Source organism: Pan troglodytes, chromosome 21, assembly GCF_028858775.2.
Source record: "Pan troglodytes isolate AG18354 chromosome 21, NHGRI_mPanTro3-v2.0_pri, whole genome shotgun sequence".
NCBI classification, from domain to species: Eukaryota; Metazoa; Chordata; class Mammalia; order Primates; family Hominidae; genus Pan; species Pan troglodytes.
Genome location: NC_072419.2, coordinates 38,914,621 through 38,935,140, shown reverse-complemented (window position 1 = coordinate 38,935,140; position 20,520 = coordinate 38,914,621). Strand labels below are relative to the sequence as shown.

Genomic DNA, 20,520 nt, shown 5'->3' with positions numbered 1-20,520 from the left:
AAGTCTTTTTTTTTTTTTTCCTGAGTCTCACTCTGTCACCCAGGCTGGAGTGCAGTGGCGCGATCTCGGCTCACTGCAACCTCCACCTCCCGGGTTCAAGTGATTCTTCTGACTCAGCCTTCTGAGTAGCTGGGATTACAGGCGCCCACCACCATGCCTGGCTAATTTTTGTATTTTTAGTAGAGACCAAGTTTCACCATGTTGGCCAGGCTGGTCTTGAACTCCTGACCTCAGGTGATCTGCCGGCCACGCCTCCCACAGCTCTGGGATTACAGGCATGAGCCATCACACCCGGCCAGAATGATAAATCATTATTCTCATTCTCTGGCCTTCATCTTTGGAAATGGGTTTATCTGAGGGCTGAGACCTGTCTACCAAACACCTGTTACGGGCACTAATTTTCAGGAGACCTCTGTCTAGTGTCCCTGTCCCCAGTCTTCCCTGTCTTCCTCACCCCACCACACTGTATCTTTTTTTTTTTTTTTTTTTTTCCGAGACAGAGTTTTGCTCTTGTCACCCAGGCTGGAGTACAGGGGCAAGATCTCGGCTCACTGCAAATTCCGTCGACAAGGTTCAAGCAATTCTCCTTCCTCAGCCTCCCGAGTAGCTGGAACTACCGGCATGCACCACCACACCTGGCTAATTTTTTGTAGTTGTATTTTTATTTTTATTATTTATGAGATGGATTCTCACTCCGTTGCCCAGGCTGGAGTGCAGTGACGTGATCTCGGCTCACTGCAACCTCCACCTTCTGGGTTCAAGCGATTCTCCTGCCTCAGCCTCCCAAATAGCTGGGACTACAGATGCATGCCACCACACTCGGCTAATTTTTTTTTTTTTTTTTTTTTTTTTTGAGACAACGTCTTGCTCTGTCGCCCAGGCTGGAGCGCAGTAGCATGATTTCGGCTCACTGCAAACCTCCATCTCCCGGGTTCAAGCAATTCTCCTGCCTTAGCCTCCCGAGTAGCTGGCATTACAGGCGCCCACCACCACACCCGCCTAATTTTTTGTTTGTTTGTTTTTTGTATTTTTAGTAGAGATGATGTTTCTCCATGTTGGTCAGGCTGGTCTCGAACTCCTGACCTCAGGTTATCTGCCTGCCTTGGCCTCCCAAAGTGCTGGGATTACAGGCATGAGCCACTGTGCCCAGCTGATTTTTTTATTTTTAGTAGAGATGGAGTTTTGCCATGTTGGCCAGGCTGGTCTTGAACTTTTGATCCCAAGTGATCTGCCCACCTCAGCCTCCCAAAGTGCTGGGATTACAGGCGTAAGCCGTCCTGCCCAGCAATTTTTTGTACTTTTAGTAGAGATGGGGTTTCACCATGCTGGCCTGGCTGGTCTCGAACTCCTGACCTCAGGTGATCCGCCTGCCTTGGCCTCCCAAAGTCCTGAGATTATAGATGTGAGCCACTGTGCCCGGCCTATTATTTTAAAAATAAATAGAGTCAGGGTCTTCCTATGTTGCCCAGGCTGGTCTCCAGCGATCCTGGGCCCAAGCGGTCCTCCTGCCTTGGAGTTTGAAAGTGCTGGGATTACAGGCATGAGCCACCGCACCTGGCCCCCCACTGTATCCTGTTAGATTGCCTTCAGCCTTGAGCTGCAACCCTGTGCTGCCTCAGAAAGCCTTCCCAAATTGCTTGAGTTCACAGTGACCTCCCCTTCCAGCATCTGAGATATGTTTTTTATCTGTAACTATCATTTTGGTCAGTACTAATTTACAGGTTTCAGTTGTTCCTGCTGATTTGTTTGTATCTGATGTATCTGTCTCATGGCTCTAATAGATAGTTCCTCAAACTCAGGGGCGAGTCTTGTTCTTTCCTAAGCCATGGTTAGAAGCAAGGTAATGGCATAAAGCAGGTGCTCAGTACATGCAGAGCGAATTGAATAGAATTTAGGAGATGCTGTGACCCTCCCAGGGGACGTTGAGTCTATAGTTTCCTTCTTGTTATTTATTTATTTATTTTGGGACAAGGTCTCATCCAGACTGATCATCATAGCTCACTGCAACCTCCAACTCCAGGGCTTAAGTGATTCTTCTGCTTCAGCCTCCTGAGTAGCTGGGACTACGGTGCACCAACACACCTGGCTAATTTTTGTATTTTTGGTAGAGATGAGGTTTTACCATGTTGCCCTGGCTGGTTTTGATTCTTGGGCTCAAGCGATCTGTCTGCCTTGGCCTCCCAAAATGCTGGGATTACAGGCATGAACCACCATGCCCGGCCTAGTCTATATTTTTCTTTCTTTTTCTTTTTCTGAGACGGAGTTTCACTCTTGTCTCCCAGGCTGGAGTGCAATGGCTCGATCTCGGCTCACTGCAATCTCTGCTTCCCGAGTTCAAGTGGTTCTCCTGCCTCAGCCTCCTGAGTAGCTGGGATTACAGGCATGTGCCACCATGCCCGGCTAATTTTTGTATTTTTAGTACAGACAGGGTTTCACCATGTTGGCCAGGCTGGTCTCGAACTCCTGATCTCAATTGATCTGCCCACCTCAGCCTCCCAAAGTGCCGGGATTACAGGCGGGAGCCACTGTGCCTGGCCTATAGCAGATCATTTTCTATAGATACAGAGAAAATTGAGGAACTCAGCATACCAGTGAAGAGATGGGCTTTTCAGGCTCACTCTGATTTGAGTTTTGGTCCCATCACTGAATGTAGCCATTTGGTTCTGGACAAATCAGCCTTGTAGAACCTCAGTTTCTTTTCTGAAAAGTAGAATAATAATAGCAGCTTATTGCGGTGTTAGGAATGAAGAGATGAATGCCTGTAAAGTACTTAACACAGTGCTTGCTCAACTGTAACCTTTGTTTTGTTGAGGCTTTTGTTGAGCCAGGGTCTTGCTATGTTGCCCAGGCTGGTCTGGAAGTCCTTGGCTGAAATGATTCTCCTGTCTTAACCTCCCAAGTAGCTGGGATTATAGGCATGTTACTGTGCCAGGCTGTTATGGCCTTTATTTATTGATAGAGCTGCTAGTGTTCAGTCCTATTCCTTTATGTCAAATTATGGGATAAAACTTTTACGTAATAATGAGTATGTGAATGTATGTCTGGGCTAGTTAATGTCCCAAAGCCTCCTAAGTTTTATTATTTTATTATATTTTTTTTGAGATGGAGTTTTGCTCTTGTTGCCCAGGCTGGAGTGCAAAGATGCCATCTTGGCTCACTGCCAGCTCTGCCTCCCGGGTTCAAGCAATTCTCCTGCCTCAGCCTCCTGAGTAGCTGGGATTACAGGCACCCGCCACCATGCCTGGCTAATTTTTTGTATTTTTATTAGAGACGGGGTTTCACCTTGTTGGCCAGGCTGGTCTCGAACTCCTGACCTCAGGTGATCCACCCCACCTTGGCCTCCCAAAGTGCTGGGATTACAGGTGTGAGCCACTGCTCCCGGCCTTCCTGTCCCCTTCTTATCCTTTGTCCTTGTGCATCCCTTCTTTCTAGTCCCAAAGGCTGCCATCCCAGAACAGTTTCTTAGCCCTACATGCCTAGTTATGGCAGTTACATCTCCACCTCCATTCTCCCATCCAGACTCCAGTTTGCCCTGGAGCACACTTACTACAGCACAACTTGGATCATGCTGCTCCTCTTAACTGTTTACCTTGCGTAATGAAGTCTGTAGGCCTCAGTTTGGCATTCAAGGCCTTTCCTAATCTAATCTGCAATGTAAGAGCCTCCAGGCCCTCATCAGTGTCCTCTTCCTTTGACCTGGTCCTGCCTGTGCAAGAAGCTCTTATTGTAGAAGTACAGTTTGTTAGAGCTGAAGTGGCCTCAAGAAACCACCAGATCAGTCTTCCTCAAATTGGTGTGTCCAGAGTCAGAAATACTCTCCCCCCAACCCCAGCCTTGGAACCCTGGAGATTCAAGCACACATTGACACATCTCAGGTTCTGAAAAGTCCTACAGTAAAGAAACTTGCTTAACCAGTATCTGTGAAGCACAGTTAATGATGGAACTTTTTGGTTTCTTTTTTTCTTTTTGGCAGGGGGAGAGTCAAGTAAAAGCTTTGTAAAGTACTGATCTTTTTTGGCATTTTATTTTATTTTATTAATGTATTTATTTGAGACAGAGTCTCGCTCTGTCACCCAGGCTGGAGTGCAATGGCACAGTCTCTGCTCACTGCAACCTCCGCCTCCTGAGTTCAAGCGATTCTCCTGTCTCAGCCTCCCAAGTAGCTGGGATTACAGGCCCATGCCGTCACGCCCAGCTGATTTTTTGTATTTTAGTAGAAACGGGGTTTTACTGTGTTGACCAGGCTGGTCTCGAACTCCTGAGCTCAGGCAGTCCACCCACCTTGGCCTCTCAAAGTGCTGTGATTACAGGTGTGTGCCACTGCGTCCGGCCCCCCCTTTTTTTTTTAGATGGAGTTTCGCTCTGTAGCCCAGGCTGGAGTGCAGTGGCGCAAACTCGGTTCACTGCAAGCTCTGCCTCCCGGGTTCACGCCATTCTCCTGGCTCAACCTCCCGAGTAGCTGGGACCACAGGCGCCTGCCACCACGCCCGGCTAATTTTTTGTATTTTTAGTAGAGACGGGTTTTCACCGTGTTAGCCAGGATGGTCTCGATCTCCTGACCTTGTGATCCGCCCGTCTCGGCCTCCCAAAGTGCTGGGATTACAGGCGTGAGCCACTGCACCCGGCTCCCCTTTTTATTTTATTGATTTATTTTATTTTTTTGAGAGGCAGTCTCTCTCTGTCGCCGAGACTCGAGTGCAGTGGCACGATCTCGGCTCACTGCAACCTCCACCTCCTGGGTTCAAGTGATTCTCCTGCCTCAGCCTCCTGAGTAGCTGGGATTACAGGCACACAGTACCACGCCAGGCTCTTTTTTTTTTTTTTTTTTTTTTGGTCAAGAGGGGGTTTTACCATGTCGGCCAGGGTGGTCTCAAACTCCTGACAAAGTGCTTACAAGCATGACAAAGAGATTACAAGCATGAGCCACTGTGCCCGGCCTTTTTTGCCTTTTTTAAAAAATGTTTTTCTTGTACTATTTAGTATGTAATTCTTTGAAACACCTGACTTCAGCCAGGCACAATGACTCATGCCTGTAATCCCAGCACTTTGGGAAGTCAAAGGAGGAGAATCTCTTGAGGCCAGGAGTTGAAGAACAGCCTGGGCAACATAGTGAGACACCACCTCTACAAAAAATAAAAAAAATTGGCCAGGTATGGTGGCTCACACCTGTAATCCCAGCACTTTGGGAGGCTGAGGTGGGCGGATCACTTGAGGTCAAGAGTTTGAGACCAGCCTGGCCAACATGGCAAAACCCTGTCTCTACTAAAAATACAAAAATGAACTGGGCGTGGTGGCACATGCCTGTAATCCCAGCTACTTGGGAGGATGAGGCATGAAAATCACTTGAACCTGGGAGGCAGAGGTTGCAGTGAGCTGAGATTACACCACTGCACTCCAGCCTGGGTGACAGAGTGACTCTGTCTTTAAAAAAAAAAAAAAATTAACTGGGCATGGTGGTGCACACCTGTAGTATCAACTACTTCAGAGGCTGAGACAGGAAGATACCTTGAGCCTAGGAGTCCAGGCTGCAGTGAGCCATGATTATACCACTGCCCTCCAGTTTGCACAACGGAGGAAGACCCTGTCTCTAAAAAACAAACCAAAGAAAATCCTTCAAAAGTTATTAACCCGGGCTGGGCACAGTGGCTCACACCTGTAATCCCAGCACTTTGGGAGGCCGAGGCGTGTGGATCACGAGGTCAGGAGATCAAGACCATTCTGGCTGATACGGTGAAACCACGTCTCTACTAAAAATACAAAAAATTAGTCGAGCATGTTGGTGGGCACCTGTAGTCCCAGCTACATTGGAGGCTGAACCCGGGAGGCGGGGAGCAGAGTTCCCGACACTGCACTCTGGCCTGGACAACAGAGCTAGAGTCCATATTATGAAAAAAAAAAAAAAAGTTACTAACCCATGGCCAGATTGATTCATGTGGACCCCACCCATGGCTCCTTACTGCTCTCTGAACTGGATTACTTTAGTTTAGTTTAGTTTTAGAGATGTGGGGGTCTTGCTTTGTTGCTTGGGCTCAAGCAGTCCTCCCACCTCAGTCTGCTGAGCAGCTGGGATTACAGGTGTGGGCAACATGCCCAGTGCAAACTGGATTATGTTTTGTTTTTTTTGTTTTTGAGACGGAGTCTCGCTCTGTCACCCAGGCTGGAGTGCAGTGGCAAGATCTTGGCTCACTGCAAGCTCCGCCTCCCGGGTTCACGCCATACTCCTGCCTCAGCCTCCTGAGTAGCTGGGACTACAGGCGCCTGCCACCACGCCTGGCTAATTTTTTGTATTTTTAGTAGAGACAGGGTTTCACCGTGTTAGCCAGGATGGTCTAGATCTCCTGACCTCGTGATCCGCCCGCCTCGGCCTCCCAAAGTGCTGGGATTACAGGTGTGAGCCACTGCGCCCGGCCCAAACTGGATTATGTTAAAGGCAATATCAGTATACTTTATTCCTGAATACCTAGTTGTCTATCTCTAAAAGAAAAAAAGGAATTTCCCCCTTATCAAACTACAATGCCATTATCATATCTAAAAGGAAAATACAATGTCAGTATTAATTTCCCCATTGTCTCCTGTATTTTGTTTGTTTGGAATGGGTTCCCATCAGGATCTAGATAGGACTCCAGTCCAGCACGTGGCTGCTGGGTGGCCCTTCTGTGCTTGCTTACTCACCAGGGATTTAACAGCTCTGAGACCCAATGGTACCTGAGAACTAATAGTAGACTCATACTTTTATTATAAGGATAAAGATAATAAATGTAATAAGGTGCTCACTTCACTAAGTGGTAGCACACTGCTGCTAATATTATGATTGTCATTATTATTATGTGTTATCTCCTAGCTGAGATTACAGATAACTTGGCAGTAGGGCCACTATTTAAGCCTGTTTTTAATTAATTAATTAATTTATTTATTTTTGATTAATTTATTTTTTTCGAGACAGAATCTCGCTCTGTCACCCAGGTTGGAGTGCAGTGGCGTGATCACAGTTCACTGCAGCCTTGTCTACCTGAGCTCCAGTAAGCCTCTGACCTCAGCCTCCCGAGTAGCTGGGACCACAGGTGCATGCCACCACTCCTGGCTGATTTTTGTATTTTTGGTAGAGACAGGGTTTCGCCATGTTTCCTAGGCTGGTCTTGAACTCCTGAGTTCAAGCAGTCCACCTGCCTCAGCCTCCCAAAGTGCTGAGATATAGGCATGAGCCATCACGCCTGGCCGCCTGTTTTTTTATTTTATTTTATTCTTTTTGTTTGTTTGTTTTTTTGAGACTGGGTCCGGCTGTGTTGCCCAGGCTGGAGTGCAGTGGCGCAGTCTCGGCTCACTGCAACTACTGCCTCCTGGGTTCAAGCGATTCTCCTGCCCCTCAACCTCCTGAGTAGCTGGGATTACAGGCATGCACCACTACACCTGGCTAATTTTTGTTGTTGTTGTTGTTGTTTTTATTTTTTGAGGTGGAGTCTCACTCTGTTGCCCAGGCTGGAGTGCAGTGGTACGATCTCGGCTCACTACAACCTCCACCTCCCGGGTTCAAGCCATTATTCTACCTCAGCCGCCTGAGTAGCTGGGACTACAGCCATGCACCACCGTGCCCGGCTAATGTTTGTATTTTTAGTAGAGACGAGGTTTCACCATATTGGCCAGGCTGGCCTCGAACTCCTGCCCTCGTGATCTGCCCACCCCAGCCTCCCAAGGTGCTGGGACTACAGGTATAAGCCACCGTGCCTGGCCTTAATTTTTTGTATTATTAGTAGAGACGGGGTTTCACCATATTGGCCAGGCTGGTCTCGAACTCCTGACCTCAGGTGATCCGCTTGCCTCGGCCTCCCAAAGTGCTGGGATTACAACCACCGCGCCCGGCCCTATTTTTATTTTAATACTTAGCAAGATATCTGTCCCCTGTGGGTGATCCGTAACTGATTTTTATTTTATTTTATTTTTTTATGAAAAGGAGGTAACTCCCCTTCCCCACTCCCCAACGAGTTCTTTCTAGCAACATACACACAAAAAAGAATAATCAGCAATGAAATGTAGTCATAAGTGGCATTTAATCAAACATTGAACTAAATTCCCCAGGACCGCCAGCCTCATGCACCACCCTACTATTTTCTCCATGGCACTTCCCCCTTCTTTTTTGGGGGTTTTTTTTGTTTTTGTTTTTAAGACAGAGTCACACTCTATTGCCCAGGCTGGAGTGCAGTGGCACGATCTCGGCTCACTGCAGCCTCCACCTCCCGGGTTCAAGCGATTCTCCTGCCTCAGCCTCCCAAGTAGCTGCGATTACAGGCGCTCACCACCACGCTCAGCTAATTTTTGTATTTTAGTAGAGATGGGGTTTCACCATGTTGGCCAGGCTGGTCTTGAACTCCTGACCTTGAGATCCACCTGCCTCGGCCTCCCAAAGTGCTGGGATTACAGGCCTGAGCCACCATGCCCAGCTTCCCCCTTCTTATACCCTGTATGGCTTATGTTTTACATTATTGCTGTGGTCTTTCTCCTGCCAGTAGAATGGAAGCCTCATAAGGGCAGAGATTGTTGTCTGTTCAGTTCATTGATGTTTCCCAGCACCTAGCACAGTGCGGGCACATGGCAGTGCTCAGTAAATGTGCATGTGTGACTACGGACCTCTGTTCTCTGTGAGCCTCACAGGGTGGCTTCAGCTGGTCAGCCTTCGGGGTCAGTATTGACTGGATGAAAGCAGCTCTCCATCTTCTCCCATCTGCTTCCAGGAGTTTTCACCAAGCCTGTGTCCATTCCTTGGGCTCCCATTTGTACACCGAATAAGAACAATGTTTGCTGTTTTTCCAACCGTCTTGGCAAAACTGAAATCGTCACCCTCACTTCCCTTTGTTTTGTCCTTCATATTGTTTGACAGCTTTGAGGGTTTGGCTAAGGCAGCAGTTCTGGTGAAAATTGGTGCCTGTTGCCAGGCGCATTGGCGCACGCCTGTAGTCCCAGCACTTTAGGAAGCCGAGGCGGGTGGATCACCTGAGGTCAGGAGTTCACAACCAGCCTGACTAACGTGGTGAAAGCCCGTCTCTACTAAATACAAAAAAAAATAGCCGGGCATGGTGGCGCATGCCTGTAATCCCAGCTACTTGGGAGGCTGAGACAGGAGAATCTCTTGCACCTGGGAGGTGGAGGTTGCAGTGAGCTGAGATTGCACCATTGCGCTCCAGCCTGGGCAACAAAAGTGAAACTCTGTCTCAAAAAAAAAAAAAAAAAAAGAAATTAAAAAAGAGGACGGGCACAGTGGCTCACGCCTGTAATCCCAGCACTTTGGGAAGCCAAGGCAGGCAGATCACGAGGTTAGGAGATCGAGACCATCCTGGTCTCTACTAAAAATACAAAAAATTAGCTGAGCGTGGTGGTGCGTGCCTATAGTCCCAGCTGCTTGGGAGGGTGAGGCAGGAGAATCGCTTGAACCTGGGAGGCGGAGGTTGCAGTGAGCCAAGATTGCACCACTGCATTCCAGTCTGGGGGACAGAGTGAGACTCTGTCTCAAAAAAAAAAAAGGATCCGTGTCAAAAAAAAAAAAGGGACCATCTCAAAGTTATCTGTGTTTGAAGAAGGATGTTCTTAAATTTCCCCACGTGTCATGTTCTGCTGACTGCAGCTGTTGGAGTTTACACAATTTTCTTTTTTTTTTTTTTTTTAAAGTCTGGGGTACATGTGCAGGGTGTGCAGGTTTGTTTCATAGTATGCCATGGTGGTTTGCTGCACCTGTCAACCCATCACCTAGGTTGTTTTTTTTTTAATTTGAGACGGAATCTTGCTCTGTCGCCAGGCTAGAGTGCAGTGGCGCGATCTTGGCTCACTTCAACCTCTGCCTCCTGGGTTCAAGCAATTCTCCTGCCTCAGCCTCCTAAGTAGCTGGGACTACAGATGCATGCCACCATGCCCAGCTAATTTTTATACTTTTTAGTAGATACGGAGTTTCACTACATTGTCCAGGATGGTCTCTATCTCTTTTTTTTTTTTTTTTTTTTGAGACGGAGTCTTGCTGTGTTGCCCAGGCTGGAGTGCAATGGCACGATCCCAGCTCACTGCAACCTCTGCCTCCCGGGTTCAAGCGATTCTCCTGTCTCAGCCTCCTGAGTAGCTGGGATTACAGGCGCCTGCCACCACACCTGGCTAATTTTTGTATTTTTAGTAGAGATGGGGTTTCATCATGTTGGTCAGGCTGGTCTCGAACTCCTGACCTCATGATCTGCCCGCCTCGGACTCCCAAAGTGCTGGGATTACAGGCATGAGCCATCGTGCCCAGCCCTCAGTCTCGATCTCTTGACCTCGTGATCCACCCGCCTCAGCCTCCGAAAGTGCTGGGATTACAGGCATGAGCCACCACGCCCAGCCCATCACCTAAGTATTAAGCCCAGCATGGATTAACTATTTCTCCTAATGCTATCCCTCCCCCCACCCCACCCTCCAAGAGGCCCCACACAATTTTCATTCTGTCTGACATAAGGTCAAATGTTGCAGGTCTGTCTTGTGGCTGGCATTTGCTTAGGACAAAGGAATCACCACAGGAAAAAGCTGAAAAAGAAGTTAAGAGCTTGAGGCCTAGCATGATGCCAATCCATGTTTCAAGTGTGGCCTCTGCCCTCCAGAGGTAACTTCAGGATGGAGAGCTTGCTCTTCCATCCCTGCAGCTTTGTTGACTTCATTGTCAGCAACTGTCAAGGCATTGCCTGATACCGCAGCACCAAGATAGCGTCTGAGAATGACCTGGTGTAGAAAGAACTTGGTGTGGGGACCCTCTGGCCTATAAGCCACTTGGCTCTGTCAGTTGCTGACTGTTGTGGCCTTGTTCCTTTAACTGTTTCCTTTTTTTTTTTTTTTAAGTAACAATTTTTTTTTTTTTAGACAGAGTCTCACTCTGTCATCCAGGCTGGAGTGCAGTGGTGTGATCTCGGCTCACTGCAACCTCTGCCTCCCAGGTTTAAGCGATTCTCCTACCTCAGCCTCCCAAGTAGCTGGGACTACAGGCGTGTGCCACCACGCCCAGCTAATTTTTGTATTTTTAGTGGAGACAGGGTTTCACCATGTTGAGCAGGCTGGTCTCAAACTCCTGACCTCAAGTGATCCACCCGCCTCAGCCTCCCAAAGTGCTGGGATTACGGGTGTGAGCCACCACGCCCGGCCAAAGTAACACTTATTTTTATTTATTTATTTTTAGAGATAGAGTCTTGCTCTGTCACCCAGGCTGGAGTGAAGTGGTGCCATCATGGCTCACTGCATCCTCAAACTTCTGGGCTCAAGCATTCCTCCTATTTTAGCCTCCTGAGCAGCTGGATTACAGGTGTGCACCTCCACACCCAAGTAATTTTTTTTTTTTTTTTTTTTTTTTTTTGTAGAGGCAGGGTTTTGCTATGATGCCCAGGCTAGTCTCAAATTCCTAGCCTCAAGCAATCCTCTCACCTCAGCTTCCCAAAGTGCTGGGATTATAGGTGCCTTTCCTTTTTTTCTTGACATTATATTATGCAGATTGGTCCATCAAGAGCTACTGAGCTACATCTTTTTTTTTTTTTTTTTTTGAGATGAGGTCTCACCCTGTTACATAGGCTGGAGTGCAGTGATGCAATTATGGTTCACTGTAGCCTCAACCTCCTGGGCTCAAGCCATCCTCCCACCTCAGCCTCCTGAGTAGCTGGGACCACAGGCCTGTGCCACTATACCTTGCTAATTTTTTTATTTTGTAGAGATGGGGTCTCCCTGTATTGCCCAGACTGGTCTTGAACCCCTGGGCTCAGGTATCCTCCCACCTCAGCCTCCCAAAGTGCTGGGATGACAGCACTTGGCCTTACATAATTTTTTTAAAGCCTGGATAGCAATCCATTGTAAGGATTCTTGCATTCAACGTGCTTTTATTGAGTGCCAACCAATAAACTTTGCCAGGCATTTCTCTCACAACTTGGGACACAGCAGTAGGCAAAATGAGCCTAGTCTTTGTTCTTATCAAGCTGGTGTTCTAGTGGAAAAATTGATAATAAATATATAACATAAAGTTGGGTAGTTATAAATGCAATGCAGAATATCCCACAGTATTATACGAGTATGAGTAAAGGGCAGTGCTATTTAAATTAGAATGAGGCTGGGATTGGCAGCTCATGCCTGTAATCCCAGCATTTTGAGAGGCCAAGGTGGGAGTATTGCTTGAGTGCAGGAGTTTGAGACTGGCAAGATAGTGAGACTCTATCTCTAGAAAAAAAAATTAAAAATTAGTCAAGCATTGTGGAGCATGCCTGTAGTCCCAGCTACTTAGGAGCCTGAGGTGGGAGGATCCATTAAGCCCAGGAGGTCAAGGCTGTAATGAGCCATGATTACACCACCACACTCCAGCCTGGGTGACAGAATGAGATTAAAAAAAAAAAAAAAAGTAAAAAAAGAAAAAATGTGAAATAGAATGGTCGGGGATCCTTTCTGAGGAGGTAAGAGTCAGGCAGAACCCTGAATGAAGCGAAGGGATCAGCTATGTGCAGAGAACCGCAAGGGCAAATGGCCAGGGGTAGAAAGCTGTCTGGCATATTCTAAAAATAGCACAGTAAGCAAGGGAGAGAGCCTAGGGGTTCTAAGAGGAGGCCAGAGCATGCAGGGTATTGTACAACCTTTGGATTTTACTGTGAGCGAAATAGGAGATAGTAGAGGGTTTTGAGCAGAAAAAAAAGCGTGGTCTGATCTAAGGTTTTTGTTTGTTGTTTTTGTCATCGTTTGTTTTTGAGACGGAGTCTCGCTCTGTCGCCCAGGCTTGAGTGCAGTGGCAGATCTCGGCTCACGGCAACCTCCACCTCCCAGGCTCAGATGATTCTCCTGCCTCACCCTCCTGGCTAATTTTGTAACAGGCGCCCAGCCTGTTGTTTTTTTTTTTTTTTTTTGAGACAGAGTTGCTCTGTCGCCAGGCTGTAATGCAGTGGCGCCGTCTCTGCTCACTGCACCCTCAGCCTCCCAAGTAGCTGGGACTACAGGCGCATGCCACCACACCCGGCTAATTTTTGTACTTTTAGTAGAGACGGGGTTTTGCCACGTTGGCCAGGCTGATCTCGAACTACTGACCTCAAGTGATCCACCCCCTCAGCCTCCCAAAGTGCTGGCATTACAGGCGTGAGCCACCGTGCCTGGTCTCTCCATGACCTTTCATCACTACTATCCACATTGCTAAAGAGCTTCCCCTGTATATCTCAGTGTGCTTTTGGGTGCAGCTTGGTTGGGTGAATTCTTGGCAGTGCAATTCTTGACTATCTGCATTTGCCAAATTTTCTCCCAAAAATGCTTAATGTTTCCTGGTAAACTAAGTTAAAATAATAGCTGGGCATGGTGGCTCATGTCTGTAATCCCAGCACTTTGGGGGGCCAAGGTGGGTGGATTGCTTGAGGTCAGGAGTTTGAGACCAGCCTGGGCAACATGGCAAGACCCTGTCCCTACAAAAATTCAAAAAATTAGCTGGGCGTCATGGCACACGCCTGTAGTCCCAGCTATGTGGGAGGCTGAGGTGGGAGGATTGCTTGAGCCCCACCCACCCACCCCGGGGTGGTAGGAGGTGAGCTGAGATTGCCCAACTGCACTCCAGCCTGGGCGATAGAGTGAAACCCTGTCTCACTGTCTCAAAAAAAAAAAAAAAAAGTTACAATAATAAAGCCCAGTGTTTGGGGATTGTCAAATAAAGCATTGGGTTTGAATTGGATATAAACTAAGACACTGTATTCATGGTAGTTAGGAGTTAATTGGATTGGCTGGGAAGTAGCCACCTTCTCAGAGGGCCTTTATGGCTAAGGTTTCCCGGGGTCTTGCCTTTTTTATTCCATGTGGCTTCCTTGCTCAGTCTGATTTTGGAGATAAAAGATTTCCTCCCTTTGTTTATATGGTTGATTTTACCGGTACAACAGCCTTTAGGATTGTTTTTCTGGAGTGAGGTGGGGGTGGGGACTTGGGTTTAGGGTATAGGTTCAGGGCCTTCCCTTGATGGTGGTGGGCATCTTCCTATTCTTTAATTCGTCATTTTCTGGTGAACTAAAAAGTGGAAAATTTGAGAGTGGTTGCCAAATTGTGACTGGGGATGTAGCCTGCAGGTTAAACATTGAGAAGCCCAGATTGCTGGCTTTGTTTTCAGGAATTGGAGCCTAGCAAAACAAGGTGACCACCACAGGGGAGTGTTCCTAGGGCTTCTAAGAAGTTTTGACAGCCCCTCTGGAAGTGACTTGTGAATTGTAGAGGTTAGTCTGTTTAGTCCATCTTGGCGTACTGTGTGAAAGCTAATTTCTTAGGACAATGCCATCCAATAGAACTTTCTTTGCAGATGTAAATGGTCTGTAATCTTCAGTGTTCAGTATAATGGTCGCTGGCCTTGTGTGACTGTTTGACACAGGAAATAGCTAGTGAGACTGAGGAATGGAATTTTAAATTTTATTTAATTAAAATTTGCATAACCACATGCAATAGTGGCTACATAATGCATTGTGGAGCTCTAGGTGGTTGCCCCCTGTGCCCAACCTGACATTACACTCCCCTGCCTCTTGCTCCAGGAATTCGTATCCTTACTCATTCCTCAGACCAGTTGCTCCATCCCCAAGTCCGTGAAGTCTTTTCTGTTGTCTCTGACTTCTCTTACACTGGTTGGAGGGATAAATAATTGTGTTGTACAATAAAAAAAAAAAATGTGCCAGGCATGGTGGCTCTCACCCCTTTAATCCTAGCACTTTGGGAGGCCAAGGTGAGCAGATCACTTGAGGTCAATAGTTCAAGACCAGCCTGGTCAACATGGTAAAACCCAGTCTCTACTAAAAATACAAAAATTGGTTGGGTGTGGTGGCAAGCGCCTGTAGTCCCAGCTGTTCAGGAGGCTGAGGCATGAAAATCACTTGAACCCAGGAGGTGTAGGTTGCAGTGAGCCGAGATCGCGCCACTGCACTCCAGCCTGGGTGACAGAGCGAGACTCCGTTTCAAAAAATATATATATATTTTGAGATAAATATATATATATTTTGAGATAAGTGTATATATATATATATATATATATTTTTTTTTTTTTTTTTTTTGAGACGGAGTCTCACTCTGTTGCCCGGGCTGGAGTGCAGTGGCACGATCTCGGCTCACTGCAAGCTCCACCTCCCGGGTTCACGCCATTCTCCTGCCTCAGCCTCCCGAGTAGCTGGGACTATAGGTGCCTGCCACCACGCCTGGCTAATTTTTTTTTTTTTTTTTTTTTTTGTATTTTTAATAGAGACAGGGTTTCACCGTGTTAGCCAGGATGGTCTCGATCTCCTGATGTCGTGATCCACCTGCCTCGGCCTCCCAAAGTGCTGGGATTACAGGCTTGAGCTACCGTGCCCGGCAAAAATAAATATATTTTTTAAATAAAATAAATAAATTTTAAAATGTACTGTCTTTCTTGTTTTCTGGTCATTTCGGATGCTATTTCCCCATGGCTGGATTGAGATCTTGGAGCTGGCCAGTCTTTGGGTGTTCCTTTTGTCCTTTAGGTCACATAGGTTGTGCCCATTAAATACTTATTGCCGACTAATTCACTGGTCTGCCTTTCTAACTGATTTCTCCCCTGCCTCCCAGGTGCTTTGAAGAAGAGTCTCACAGCCAAGCAGGTCCAGGCAGATTTCATAACTCTGGGTAGGTCATTGGCCAAGGTTGCTCAGGGTGACTGGCTTCTGAGGCTTTTTATTATGTTAATATCTCCTTCTGTTCTCTTATAGGTCTTAGTGAGGAGAAAGCCACTTACTTTTCTGAAAAGGTATAATTCCTCTTAATCAAGGTTAATGGCTGATTAAGATCCCTTGCTTTTCTTTCTTTTTTTTTTTTGAGATGGAGTCGCATTCTGTCCAGGCTGGAGTGCAGTGGCAGTGTGTGATCTCGGCTCACCACAACCTCTGCCTCTCGGGTTCAAGTGATTCTTCTGCCTCAGCCTCCCGAGTAGCTGGGACTACAGGCACATGCCACCATGCCCAGCTAATTTTTTGTATTTTTAGTAGAGACGGGGTTTCGCTGTGTTAGCCAGGCTGGTCTCGAACTCCTGACCTTGTGATCCACCCACCTTGGCCTCCCAAAGTGCTGGGATTACAGGCATGAGCTGTGCTCGACCTCTTTCTTTCTTTTTTTTTTTTTTTTTTTGAGACAGAGTTTCGCTCTCGTTGCCCAGGCTAGAGTGCAACGGCACAATCTCGGCTCACTGCAACCTCCACCTCCTTGGTTCAAGCAATTCTCCTGCCCCAGCCTTCCAAGTAGCTGGGATTACAGGCATGTGCCACCATGCCTGGCTAATTTTGCATTTTTAGTAGAGACGGGGTTTCACCATGTTGGTCAGGCTGGTCTTGAACTCCCGACCTCAGGTGATCCACCTGCCTCAGCCTCTGAAAGTGCTGGGATTACAGTCGTGAACCACCACCGCCAGCCCCTTGCTTTTATATCATGAAGAGAGAAAACAATGAGAAATGCCAAGTAAGGCCAAACCACCTATCAGTATCATCATTTCCCCAGCCTAAGGTTTTCATTTGGCTTCAAGCTCATGTCATACACACAGCTTTAACCAGCACTATTCAGTGTATCTCTAATCATTTCTCCTGATTTGACCCAGTCAAAAATCTGCCCATTTTCACGGATCAGGAGAGGACTTACTTGTAAAAATATACCTCCTACTGGCCAGGCCCGGTGGCTCACGCCTGTAATCCCAACACTTTGGGAGGCCAAGGCGGGCGGATCACGAGGTCAGGAGATCGAGATCATCCTGCCTAACACGGTGAAACCCCATCTCTACTAAAAATATAAAAAATTAGCTGGGCATGGTGGTGGGCGCCTGTGGTCCCAGCTACTTGGGAGGCTGAGGCAGGAGAGTGGTGTGAACCCAGGAGGTGGAGCTTGCAGTGAGCCGAGATCATGCCACTGCACTCTAGCCTGGGCAACAGAGCGAGACTCCATCTCAAAGAAAAAAAAAAAAAAAAAAAAAAAAAATATATATATATATATATATATATATATATATATATATGCCTCCTACTTTCTCCAATTCACTGCTCTCAGATGTCACTGTGACAAAAATAGAGAAAAATAACAAGTGACTGATTGAGAACTTACCCTGAAGACCCCAATCTTGCAATTGTCTAGTAGAAGCCATGTAGGGGCCAGTATGATGGCAGCACTATTTTTTTTCCAAGATGGATTAAATCTTGGAATGAAAAATACAACATTAATGTTGTGGTCTGCCAGTCTGTGCCCTCCTCCATCCCTAGGTATGTGCATATAGACTGAGCCCTTCGTTCTGCACCCTCCCCCCATCTTCTGCACCCTCCCCACTATCTGTGTCAATGCTAAATATTGCAATGTTTAGGGCAGGATGGAGACGGGGAGATTTTCCTATTGTAATTGACTTTGTCTTTTGCTTTTGTTCCAGTGGAAGCAGAATGCTCCCACCCTTGCTCGATGGGCCATAGGTCAGACTCTGATGATTAACCAGCTCATAGATATGGAGTGGAAATTTGGAGGTAACTAGTTACAACCAGTCCTGGGTTATTTGGGTGGTACAGGGTTGGGGTGCAGAGGCTGTGACACAGCCACTATGGGGAAGGCATGACCTAGTCCCTAGCACTGTTGGGGCAGCAGCTGCTGTTTTGTATTCTGTCCACATTCAGTAGCTGTTTCATGGCTCTGGATAAGTTGACTTTCCAAAAGCACACCTTGCTGCCCTCATACTTGCCCCCACATGGCTTCTGCTGGACAACTGCAAAACTGGGGTCTTCAGGGTCAGTCCTCAATCAGTCACTTGTTATTTCTCTCTCTTTTTTTTTTGTCACAGTGACATCTGGGAGCAGCGAATTGGAGAAAGTGGGAAGTATATTTTTACAAGTAAGTCTTCTCCTGATCCTTGAAAATGGGTAGATTTTTGACTTGGTTAAAAATTATCAAATCTACATTGGGTTAAATGGATATTTAAATGGATGTTTTACTGAAGTACCTTATATATCTCAGAGCAGTGTGGCCAGCTAAAGATGTGGTCACTAAGATGCCTACTTTTAGATGAGTAGATCCTAGTGTTATTCACTGATGCGTGATTGTTCGTGTAATCATGGGAATTGTTAGAATTTTCGGTGGTGGATGATCCAGACTGCTCCTGTATGACTCTCAGGTTGGAAGTTTAATTAAGTCAAAGGGTTTTAAGAATTTCTTTGCCCAGTTGTCATCATTTTAATTTAAATTATTTCTTTTTCTTTCATCAGCTAAAGTTGGTGGTTAAGAAAGGAAATCAAACCGAAAATGTGTATATAGGTGAGTCTGAATTCCCACTTGAGCCTCTTCACCTTTTTTGTGTTCTCTGCAGTCAGGGGCTGGTGACGCTCACCACAAATCATGTCTTCTATAAAAACAGTCATTGCCAGCTGTGGAGTAGCTGTTCCACTGCCTTTCCTCTTCTGAAAGATGGCACAAGGAGTGTTAGAAAGCCATTGGCAGGTTGGAGCCCCCACAGTTGAAGAGCCGTTTTGAAAAAGGGAAGGGGTGGGAACGGAATGGCTGGGATTGAAGAAGAAGGTTGACGAGCAAGAAGCTCTTGCCATAGAAGTCACATTGAACATCCCGAATGATACCCTTTCATCTCTTTGTGCCATTGAGCTGTGCCATTTGAACACTCACTCCCCTTTTTTTTTCCTTTGGAGCAGAGAACCTTCTGCATTCAAGTCTCTCAGTTCTTTATTATGATCAATTACCCATCAAGAGCTGCTTAGATGTATTAAGCCAAAAAAGAAAAAAAAATCCTCTTGGGTGGAAATTAATTTTCTTGGATGATTCTGTGGAGTTGGAAACATTTATCTGAAGCTGAATTTTCTCTCCCCAGAATTAACCTTGCCTCAGTTCTACAGCTTCCTGCACGAGATGGAGCGAGTCAGAACCAGCATGGAGTGTTTCTGCTGATTTCTGTCCCTGCATCTCCCCTGGCCCCGTTCCCTGCCCTCCTCCCTTCCCTGGGTGACTGCTCTGAGAGGCACTTCACTCACAGGCCTGTGGGATGCTCCATGGGGCCCTGCTAGCTCCATGGGGCCCAGGTGCAAAGGGTTTCTGAAAAACAGCAGGATTAAGTACTGAAAGAGCCCAACACAATTACCCTGTAAACTCTCTGTTAGGGCAACCACCACCACCTGTCTTCCAGGACACATTTTAGATACTCTTGACAGGCCACTGCATCTCAGATTCAGGGGAGAAAATAAGTTGTCACCTCCCCTTCAAAGTTCCAGAGTAAACAAATGGTGCCATCATTCAAGATAACATGCTGATCACCCTCCTCCCGAAAAGCAAGAGCTTGTTTATGGCTGAGGAATCCGCGGATTGTCTGAATGACACATGTACAGAGCCCCCACGGATTTCTGCACACTCTGGGTCTGTGCTGGTGGAACATTGCCAATCAGTTCTCAATAAGGCACCTGTGTGTAAATACATGCTTGGTCTTCTCTGCAGAGAACTGAGGCTAAACTCTGTCCCTACTTCTGGTTTTGCCCTGTCATGTCATAACGAGGCGGGCCTTTTGAGGCCATTTTAGTTTGAGTTCGAGCCAACCACCTCTGTTGGTTAGACGATGAATAAAAAGGTTCTGAAGAAAAGGTCTGGATCCAGTTGTCTTTCTGCATGGATTAAAGAGTTGTGTACCTTGCAGAGAGCTAGTGCTTGCTCTTGTCTTTAAAAATTATCTTCCTGGTTTTGTGACGATCCTGGGTTTCCAGTGAAATTGGGTCTGTTCCAAAGTTGGAATTTGTAAGAGCAATTCCGGGGAAACTCAGGTTAAAAGCCACAGGAAAAAGCATAACATGTGAAATGCTTTGTGTACAGATGGCTTTAGCCCCCACCCTAGCACCCTAGCATGTGACTTTTCCTGCTCCTCCTCCTCCACTACCCCTCCTCCTCAGAATTTTTTTTTTTTTTTTTTTTTTTTTTTTTTTTTTTTTTTTTGAGTTGGAGTCTCACTCTGTCACCCAGGCTGGAGTGCAATGGCGGCATCTCGGCTCACTGCAAGCTCCGCCTCCCGGGTTCACGCCATTCTCCTGCCTCAGCCTCCTGAGTAGTTGGGACTACAGGCACCCGCCATCACACCCAGCTAATTTTTTGTATTTTTAGTAGAAAGCGGGTTTCACCATGTTAGCCAGGATGATCTCGATTTCTTGACCTCGTGATCTGCCCGCCTTGGCCTCCCAAAGTGCTGGGATCAGAGGCGTGAGCCACCACGCCTGGCAAATACCTCCTCAGAAATTTTATAAAGTTTTGAATAGCTAAAAGATGCCCATGATTAAAAGGTACAGTGTAAGGTAATAACCCCTCCCCACCACCGTTTCCCAGTTACCCAGTTCTCTTCCCCAGAGGTAGCCACTGTTATTAGTTTATTCTGTGTTCTGAAGACATTAACTGCGTTTGCAAACGGATATGCATATAGTTTCACATTTCTTCCCACACAAATGGTAGCATTATGTACCCACCATCCTGCACCTTTCTTTTTTCCATTCAACTTGGAAATCGTTCCATATCAGAACACAGAGAACTGTG

At 46.8% G+C, this 20,520-nt stretch overlaps 1 protein-coding gene across 2 annotated transcripts in view; it reads left to right on the top strand.

Annotated features, from left to right (window-relative positions):
- The window catches only part of COMMD7 (COMM domain containing 7), a 38,532-nt gene extending 18,946 nt beyond the window's left edge, over nucleotides 1-19,586 (top strand). For both annotated transcript variants that reach the window (XM_001156589.7, XM_009437048.4), the window contains exons 4-9: nucleotides 15,559-15,615; nucleotides 15,699-15,736; nucleotides 17,390-17,480; nucleotides 17,792-17,841; nucleotides 18,213-18,261; nucleotides 18,827-19,586. In XM_001156589.7, coding sequence (XP_001156589.1) covers nucleotides 15,559-15,615; nucleotides 15,699-15,736; nucleotides 17,390-17,480; nucleotides 17,792-17,841; nucleotides 18,213-18,261; nucleotides 18,827-18,903 — 362 coding nt within the window. In that variant the 3' untranslated portion in view covers nucleotides 18,904-19,586. The remainder of the gene's footprint in view (nucleotides 1-15,558; nucleotides 15,616-15,698; nucleotides 15,737-17,389; nucleotides 17,481-17,791; nucleotides 17,842-18,212; nucleotides 18,262-18,826) is intronic.
- The last annotated feature ends 934 nt before the right edge of the window (nucleotides 19,587-20,520 follow it).